Source organism: Oryza sativa, chromosome 1, assembly GCF_034140825.1.
Source record: "Oryza sativa Japonica Group chromosome 1, ASM3414082v1".
In the NCBI taxonomy this organism is placed as follows: Eukaryota; Viridiplantae; Streptophyta; class Magnoliopsida; order Poales; family Poaceae; genus Oryza; species Oryza sativa.
This window is the reverse complement of record NC_089035.1, coordinates 14078010-14087788: the sequence shown is the minus strand read 5'-3', so window position 1 is coordinate 14087788 and position 9779 is coordinate 14078010. Positions and strand designations below refer to the sequence as shown.

General features: G+C 36.5%; 1 protein-coding gene across 4 annotated transcripts; it reads right to left on the bottom strand.

The window, feature by feature from the left end:
- Nucleotides 1–2485: 2485 nt before the first annotated feature.
- On the bottom strand, nt 2486–8932 carry LOC4326478 (poly [ADP-ribose] polymerase 2-B). Of its 4 annotated transcripts, none has more exons than XR_001544633.3 (18): nt 8769–8932; nt 8456–8546; nt 8190–8317; nt 7621–7702; nt 7154–7383; nt 6943–7063; nt 6477–6532; nt 6133–6212; nt 5585–5631; nt 5416–5465; nt 5039–5101; nt 4810–4890; nt 4420–4530; nt 4258–4333; nt 3913–4055; nt 3611–3684; nt 2936–3090; nt 2486–2816 (listed from the first exon to the last, which is right to left on the bottom strand). XR_001544633.3 is itself a non-coding variant. In XM_015775967.3 (18 exons), exons 5-18 carry the CDS (start codon nt 7181–7183, stop codon nt 2718–2720), a joined length of 1137 nt encoding a protein of 378 aa, XP_015631453.1. In that variant the 5' UTR covers nt 7184–7349; nt 7621–7702; nt 8190–8317; nt 8456–8546; nt 8769–8932; the 3' UTR covers nt 2486–2717. The 4 variants fall into 4 exon arrangements, 2 of the variants coding, with proteins under 2 accessions (XP_015631453.1, XP_066166174.1); XR_010741064.1 differs by having other exon boundaries at nt 2486–2833; nt 7154–7349; XM_015775967.3 differs by having other exon boundaries at nt 2936–3041; nt 7154–7349.
- Nucleotides 8933–9779: the final 847 nt, after the last annotated feature.

Here is a 9779-nt window from a genome sequence, read left to right as displayed (position 1 = left end):
GCCGGAGCAAGGCAAGTCATACATATCTCATTGAACATATTGTACCTATTTTACAAATTCCCCGCTTTCCATTTAAACTGCATTGTTTTATAATGTCAGGTGGGATGGAAACATACTGTACTCAGCCTTTTGTTATCATATATCGTTAATAGCTTGGGGTATAATATGACTAGCTGTTTGGTTTAGGTGATTTTTAGCCATGCTTAGTTCAATGAGCACACTATGGTAATTCACATTAATTGTAGACCTTGTTTATTTCTGAGATTAATTATTATATACCATCATGGTATTAAATAAACTAAAATATGATAAATGGTGGCTGTGAGTGTATGATTTTGCTAGACGCACCCATGGCAATTAAGGACCGGTTCGCAGGTAACCCTGGAAGAATTATCGTAGTTACCACAAGCCAGCGTGGGCAATGGCTGGACTTGTAGGGTAGCTTTTCCTAGCCGACGTGCCTGGGCAAGGGTGGGCGTGATGGAGTTAGGATGGGACCTGCGACGGTCTATGCTGCTTCCAGATTCACCTAGGCACGAGAGGGGGTTACCCGACTTGGCTTAAGGAGGGGGCGAAACCTGAGGTGTGGTGCGATTGGTTAGGGAGGGTTATGCGAAGGGCCCTGTGACAGTTTCTTTCCAGTATGTCATGGTGGCATGTTGGCTCATGGTAACGTGTTGTGAGATTGTATCTTGTGGGTACAGTTGTACACCTCTGATCAAAGTAAAACTATTCGAATAGTCGTGCCCGCGGTTATAGGCGATCAACCAGATTCGTCGTGATTAGTCTCACAATGACTTAATGAACTGGTTTAGTTCAGGTGGTTTGGTTGTGCATGTTTCAACGTGGTTTAGCGTTGGGCAGTGACATTTAATATTGCTTAATTTATAATTATTCTTTTACTATATTCAAATTGTGATTTGTAAATACTGTTTTATGCAAATAATCCATAGTTTGCTTTGGAATTATCCTGCATCATACCTTCCTTTTGGTATGACTTGTTGAGTACAGTGGGTAGTACTCAGTCTTACTTTATTTTTCCCACAACCCTTAGAAGCATAGTATTATTCAGATGGTGATTACTCGGAGGAATATGTTTGTTGCTCACATATACTGATATACGATTAATTATTTTTTCAATAGTAGGTGACAAAGTGCTCATAGCTAGAGATAGAGCGCACGTTCATAGAGGTGAATATGCGCGTGTTATGAACATATGCGTTTGTACTGTGTCTCTTTAAATAAAGCTAATTTTTTAGTTTATTTTTTAAAAAATATTTAATTTATCCTATAATCTATAATTAAGTAGATAATATGATGGAACAATCCCTATTTGTTTCAAACTGAGCTGAAATGTGTTTTGAGGGTATGGGCCTAGAAGATTTCCTTCTTTGGAAAGTTCTTCCCTTCTTCCAGTTTCATCATTGCTCAAAGTAGAGTACAATGCTTAGAGCCCCTTTGATTTGTATGAAAAAAAATAGAAATTTTAGATGATTTCAATTCTATAGGAAAATTTCACATGAAAGCCTTAGAAACTATGGATTGAGTCCTATCCATCCAATCCTTTGAAATTCCCGTGAAATGGACAATCCTATATAGATTTTCGAGGGAACTTAGCAAGAGCTCCAACCTTTTGGAAAACATTATTTGGTCTATCTCTCTCATTTAATTCATGTGTTTTTCCTGTTGTCCAATTAAACGGTACGTGGGGACACTATACCCAGGTACCCCAAGATTAAGCCTTTGGGTCGTATTACGCAACATGGGCCGGGTAGGCCTAAGGCTCATACAACATGATGTAACTTGATAAAGGGATTAAAGATAATGCTATAAATCTTAGGGGCTGTTCAGATTGATGCCATTTTCAACCATGCAATTTTTTGGCATAGTTGCCAAAAAAATATATCTACGTTTAGTTCGTTGCCAAACTTTGATAAATACATAAGAAATCCTATCAAAATTTCGGCAATATTGCCAACTTGCCAAAATTTTGGCATTGCCAAAATTTGGTAATGTTTTATTTTGGTTACAATCTGAACAAGTCCTTATTCCATGTAAATAGGTGGTAGGTACCTAGATTATAAGGGACAACCTACCAACCTTACCCGGTCACCCCTAAAACCTAATAGGGGTGATTGATCGATTTCTTCATACATGCTACGTGCTATTCACACGCTATATTATGCACACACAGATCCAATCTATGTACAATTAGACTAGGGTAGTACCTCACCTTGACAGTCTGAATCAGTATAAATATTTGTGTCATCATCTCTTCTTGATTTTGTGCACCCTACAAGTATTATTGCCGATCAAGAAAATCGACACGGTCGTTCCTGTGTTTTGCAATCATAAGTTTTGTAGTTAAATTCCTATGAGAATCCTATGATTTTCCTATTCTTCCCCTTTTTTTTTTCCTTTCTTGTATGTCTGCATATTTACTTGCGTCTGGGAAGTAACTTATGGCGTTCAACAGACTTCACACTAGCAGCAGAATGTCCACACATGTCAGTTTTACTTGCACCGATGAGTAATTCCTTCTACAAAATTTGAGTGCACATGGAAAATGGATTGTGATGGTCCTATACACACACACAGCATTAGCGATCAGCATAGAACCACATGAAAATATACTAGGAAATTATCTTTATAACACATTTGTTCACATAAGAAGGGAACCCCAATGGTAAAATCTCATGTTCTGAGATGGTCGGATTTCATCCCCATCTCTTGAAGTTGAAGTTGACATTGAGGATGTAACGCATCCTTATCTGATCCACGTTGTAAACTATGTACTCGTTGTACATCAAGCTACCCTGCAGTTAGATAGGAGCTGTGTCAAAGTTAAGTTAAATCATACAGTAGCTCGAACGAATTTGCTGGTGTAGGATTAGTTTTTGACGAAGATACAAACACAGCGGGGAGGTACACATACCCTTCTCGAAGGTACCTTCTCAGGTTTCCCAAGTGGAATAACCATACCATCATCAGTGATCTTGGACTCAGCTATGTTGGGTTCTGTTTGGCCAACTCCTTTCGTACTGTATCAAGATAGTTTGCAGCCAGAAATTTGTGTCATATCAAAGTAGCCTGTACAGAACTTTCTGTTAGTTGTTATAATTAATCATTACAGGTTATATTGATGAAATGATGAATTTTCTCGAAAACGTGGTTCCAATTGTCATTAGGTTTACGTACTTGAAACGGCATCAAATTACCCTTGTATGGTCGATTTGGTAATTTCAGAATGATATTGAATTTGATAAAATCTCATGTTTATCTTCATGCGCTCCAATTGTCTGCGGTTATGTTCAGTTGTCCAGCATGAAGAATTGCAGGATGTGTTTTCGTTCTCATGATTTACTTGGGAGATAGCAGTTAAATATTTTCTCAACCTTTATGGATAGTGATATATTCACAGGCTTTGTAACTAATAACTTGATTTAGCTTGCGTGTCTTTATTTTTACCATTTAAGCCAATTTCACAAAACTATGTGGTTGTGTACACCTTCTAGTGTAGCGGCTAGAGTGGATGCTACCATTAACTAACAAGAAGTTGATGCCACAAGTCCATGAAAAGTACTTGGAAATAATTGTGTGAGAAACTGACCTTAGTTTTCCATTTGGCAGGTTATCGGCACCAAAATCTCCATATAGTAGTTCATTCATTTCACCAAGTGCAACCTGAGAAATGTAAGTTAAAACCAACATAAGAAAAAGAATAATATCAGTAAACAACTTAAAATTGAAGGGAGGAGAAGCGAATAGTCCAAACTCTTGAAACTGAGAATGAATAATAGATGTAAGAAGGTAAATGACACAACCAATGAACCAAAACAAACTGAGACTGCACAACTTCCAGGAGTAAGTCTTCAACATATAATATCACGAGGGCGAGTACAGCATACATACCTCACATAGAAGCATCACACCAGACTTGCATGCTTCTGAAGCACAACAATAGTTTGCACTCTTGGAAAACATATCAGCAAAGTATACCCCTTTCCCGAACATGAATCCTGAAATAGGTGCTTCAGGAGGAGCAATTCGCAAACCTAGGAGAAGTGTGATGTTAATTATAATATCATTCATCCATTTAACAGTTCCAACATTTAAGGAGTGGCAAGTAGCACAGGATATTCTGGAATTTCTGAAGGGAATAGGATACTAACTAAATGTTTCAGCAACAGAAAAAGAAATCACAAATGTGCAGGGAAGCTCCAATGTATAAATAGAATTTTAAGATAGATGAATTACCCTGAGAAAGAATACCAGCCCAGTTGGTCAGCCGAGAACCATGCCATAAAAGCATCCTATTGCCAGCACTAGCAAACTGCAGGAACATTTTGAAAATTACTAATTTCACAATTGGAGCACAGTTCTTTTGGGTGGCTTAGCTGATTAGGAAGATCCACTCACCTTCTGAAACCGCTCCATTTCACCAAGCCTTGACACCTTAAATATTTGCACTATGTCAACAGTATAACCTGTATGTGTTTTTCCATGGGTATTTGTCAAATATGTTTTTATCTGGACAGCAAAAATTTCAAACAAGGTTAAATCTAAGCACTTCAGACAAAGTTGAACAATAACATTAATAAAGAGTAAATAGACATAATAAAAAAACTCAGTCTACCATGTTAAGTTAGTTTCTGACTTTCTGTTCATAAAAGCTCACAGAAATTACCTTTCTTTCCCTAGCCTATATTCAAGTTAAAAATGACAAATAGTACTATCTTGATGCGCCTTGCCACTGGCACGTAATGTCCATAAATCGTTGTGCATATAAATTCTTGGTAGAAGTTTTACCATAGAGTATTCTTCAGAATCAACTTCCAAAGGTGTAAAGTCACAGCAAAATTGCTTGTATCGGGCATACAATGGATGATCCTACATATGGAAACATGCAACAGGTGCAAGGTTTGTACAGTTACAAGGAGTTCTTTACTTGAAGATTATAAGATAAATGAAGATTTTACAATTGAGGAGAACCCACAAGTCCATATCGAATGCCACAGTTATTTGCATAATGACATACCTGGTCACTTGAATCGTCCTCCAGAAGCTTGATTGCAATCTCAATCTCACTAAGGGCTTCAACCTTTCAAAGAGCAAGAAAGCTAATAACATGAGCAGGGTGTAATAGAGAAAAAGGTGCATTAAGTCAAGGAACATGTAACATAATAATATGAATGATGTAAAATAATCAGATAGAGAAAAGGATATGGAGCTACAACAATTTCAACAACTTTAGTAGAAATTTAGATAATGACAAGAAAATTTCATCATTAGATAGTATTGTACAATAGGCACTATAACACAAGGCTTAACATAGAAACAAAATAATGCTATAAATTCATTATTTTTTAAAATCATAAGATGCACAAACATTTCATGGTGAAAGTAGATTATTACCATTTCTAGCTTAGCTTTTAGCTTCTGAGGAGTGTCAATAATGAATTCACCTGTCAAATAAATTAAATAGGTCAGATAACCCTATATAAAGGTCCAAAACAGAGCTGGATGCCCTAATTATTTAAATCATGACTTAAAGATCAATTAAGTTAGAGCGTTTAAAGCTCACTCATTTTCTTAAAACCGAAGTCATGAGGGATCACACTGTAGAATTCTCTGCAAACGGACGCAGCATAAGAGCATCTTAGTAAGCACAAATATAAGCCTTTAAAGGATATATAAACAGATGCAGCATAAGAGCATCTTACTAGAATCAATACTGACAAATGCAATTTATTCCAGAAAAGTAATTTCTATCTAGAATGTGACAAAAAAAAACATAAGAGCATCTTACTAGAATCAATTCTGACAAATGCAATTTATTCTAGAAAAGTAATTTCTATCTAGAACGTGACAAAAAAAAACAACCGAGTTAACTTTTTAACACTGAATGCAAAACTAATTTCCTCAAACAATGCCCATGATACATGTATTACAAAGTATAAAACAGTTTAGAACATTAGAAATAATAAAATATTAAAATTCAAGCATTTATTTTAAAAAAAATCTTCATCATCTTAAAGATCTGAAACCGGAAGACAACACAGACATCCTATTATTTGATTATAGGCTATGCTTGTGAGTTGTGACCAAATTAAAAAAAATGCATAGACCCACCCAGTCAATTGTTCAAGCTGTGTCCTGTCCGTGTCTGCTCCTGAAATAACATTGGAAATCCTTTTCAAAACATCATAACCCTGTGGAACGTGGAACAACATCATTATCGGAAAAAAAGAAAAGAAAGGATGGGACAAATGGTATATGAACAAGACGATGAAATCCAAACTGTTACTTCATACGGCACTGAAATATACAGAAAACATAACTTTTATAGCACGTGGTTATGTTAACTTTCATCTAGCATGTTAGGAATTAAGTGAAAGCTTTACATGCACCGTTCTTCAACTTGCAGGCTTGTATGCTCACATGATAATTCAAACAAAGTATATGGAACAACTTACCTTAAGTATTGTAGATTTGCTTAGCTTTCCCAGAGGAAGCTTGTCAGCATTGTAACCTGATCAGTTACACAAGATGAATCAGAAAAGCAGATATTTGACGAATGAGCAACATGAAATACTTTTCAAAACAGATAAACTCTTAACATGTGGGACACCATCGAACACGCATATGATAAAATGATATTTGACTTTTTTTACTGAGTCAATTCAACTCTTTTCTGCCATTAACTGGTTTTAATCCCATATTTTGGTCTCAGTTTTTCTTCTGAAAATTAATTCCCTCATTACAGTATCTACCATGCAAATTAATTATTCCATGAATCAACATATGAAGGTTAGAAATAATTTGATTATCTTTGTTTAATGGCAACAATATTTGGCTAGCATATGAATACAGCAAGTGGTTAAACAGGATATTCCTATGATGTACAATAAGTATAAGAGCAACAACATTGAAACAGCTTACCTATTTCCACCATTTGCTGCTTCATCATGCTTATATCGCATATGAGGGATATGAAGCTTGCAGTTCGAGTTTCAAGTTTCGTTTCTTCTAACTGATTAGTAATGGAACTGGTCTTCTTATTCTAGGACAAATTTGAAGAGAACAAGGATTAAAACAATTACAGGTGCTATATTACACAGTTACTAAGTGGAAAACACAAAGTAAATCTTACAGTTTCTTTATCAGCTTCACCATAGTCCATTTCAAGCCAGGTGTATTTATGTGCATAACAATGAGATCCCTTGCGATAGGACCAATGGATATCTGTTTTATCATGGAACTTTCTCTCAAATTCATCTATTGCTTGTTCTCATGAGAAGGGACCCTGTAGCTTGCCTTTACCCCGTGTCCCTACCCTCCCCCATCTACTGTAAACCATGAAGTTTCCACCAGCATCAGATTCTAAAACCAAAACATCAGTTAATGATCGAACACTATACATTATTTCAGAGATCGAATGTATGTATTGTACAAGAACATGTGAGTATGTTTATGTATTGTTCTTCTAAAAGAAGTGGCAGTTGTCAAAGATAACCTCATGGGTCAAATTCATATCACTCAATTGATAGAAGCAAGAGTATGTTTTATAATTTAAACAGGTCAGAGAGAGGGACAGAGTGAGAGAGTTGTTGGACAGACCTAAGGCTTGGATGATATAGAACTTATTATTGTTGCCTCCAACATTAGTCTGGTTCATGGTGGCATCATAGATCTCATCACCCTGCAATATAAACTGATAAATTAGCAAAAGGCACGGATAAATATTCAACTAAATGCAAATCAGTTTCAGTATCAAATGATGAGATCATAATATGAAGAGAGGACCATGCGAAAAGTATGATAGCTACTAGCTACTGTCAATACCGAGTACGGAAATTAGAGGTTCCATCATGAGTTTTCCTTGGACTAATCTCTAAATACCTTATAGAATTAGACTTGCTACAGGTCAAGCAAAACAAAAGACCAATCAATCTATGAATAATATAAACATGCCCCAAACTGAAAACAATATAATGTACTATCAAGCACTAAATTGCTGATATGGTGTGAATAATGGAAACTTTTAAATTTTGTGTTTACCCTGGAGAGAAATTGTGTTCTGTTCGCAATTCAGCTAGCACGTATAACCAAGTAGTAGGAATATAAAGAACCATATAAATTGTACAGAAGAAATAAAGAGACAAGGTGGCAAACATTAGATCACACACCACTTGCAAGACATGGTAGGCCGTTTTGATGTTGTCAGGGATGTACTGGTCCAACACTGCAGCACCTTTCTTCGTGGCCGTGACAATCTTCTCCTTTTTACACTGAACTTTGTCATCACCATCATCATCTGCACCCACCAATTGAATACACAAGAAAAACATGCCAAAAAAATAGTTACTCGACCTAAGTTCAATTCTTCGCTCATGGTAAGTAAGATGAATGAATAAATTATTATTTGACCAGTATTAGTAGTAAGTAAGTAAACCTTTTGCGGATTTCGTCTTGTCCTGATCACCACCATCCGTGACAGCAGCAGCAGCAGCAGCATTAGAAGGGGCAGTGTGCAGCCTCCGCACCTAGTGGAAACGCGTCAGAGACTCAAGAGTCACACAAGTGAAGACGACGCACACCAAGACACAGACCACGAGCACACACTGACACACACGCGGGGACGCGAAGCTATACGGCACGAATTGCGTCATGGCTAGCGTGAGCAGATCCAGATCGCTGCCCGCGGTGCTAAAGCTCGCTGTAGGGCAGGTTGGGGGAGAGAGAGAGAGAGAGAATGGGAGTGGTACTCATGATTTGTCGCCGGAGGCGTCGAGGCCGCGGCGGCGCTGCGTCTCGGCGTGGAGCTCCTCCACCTGCAAGCCGCAGCCTCGCCGACATCCCCTCATCGGGATTCGGGAAGAGAATGGAGAAGAGGGGGGTTGGTTTTTTTTTTTGATTGGATTTGGTGTTTGGAAGAGCATCGGTTCAAGCTGTGGGTTTTGTAGCCAAAATTTTGCCAATACCAAAAATAGTTAGTCCTGTTTTTCTTATATCAAAAAAGTTAGCATTTTCAAATTATTTGGCTCAGTTAGTAGATACAACTTTAGTCGCAAAGCAGATAATTGCCTAGCCAATTTTCTAAGTATATACTAAAGGCACCATTCGATTCAGCTTATTGGCTGATCTACTCAGTCATTTTTCGCGAGCACACCTCCTAAACTATTAATTGAAAACTTTCTATATTTAATATTCTTCTAAAAATCATATGCATTTATTTTTTAAATTATAATAGTCAATAATTAACTATCATGTTATAATGACCCGTCCTGTTTTGTATGCCATAATAAGCTTAGCCAAAACTCTGCCGCCACTGCTAGATGGCCTATATATCAACCATCCTCGTCACCAACTAGGAATAATGTTGAGAAATTGTATTGAACTACTAATTCTTATATGTGTTTGGGAATTTCGCAAATGCGCTAACTAGTTACTATTTGACATATCATTAAAATACTAGTTGTGTGTATGTAGGGACTATTGTTAAACTGTAAATTTTAAAACGTTTAATTCTATGTTACATTTGCAACAAATTTGATATATTTTATAAGTAAACTTAGTTTAAATTAAATTATGTGTAAACTTTGTTTGTTTTAAAGGTTAGATGGAACAATTTTATTTTTATAGATAAATAAACAGAATTAGAATTACATACCTTATTTTATCCCTACAGGAGCCAATCACATATATATAATATGTTCTTATACATTTCTTATGTTCTTTATATTTTTAAAATTTAATAATTTCACAATTTAATACTC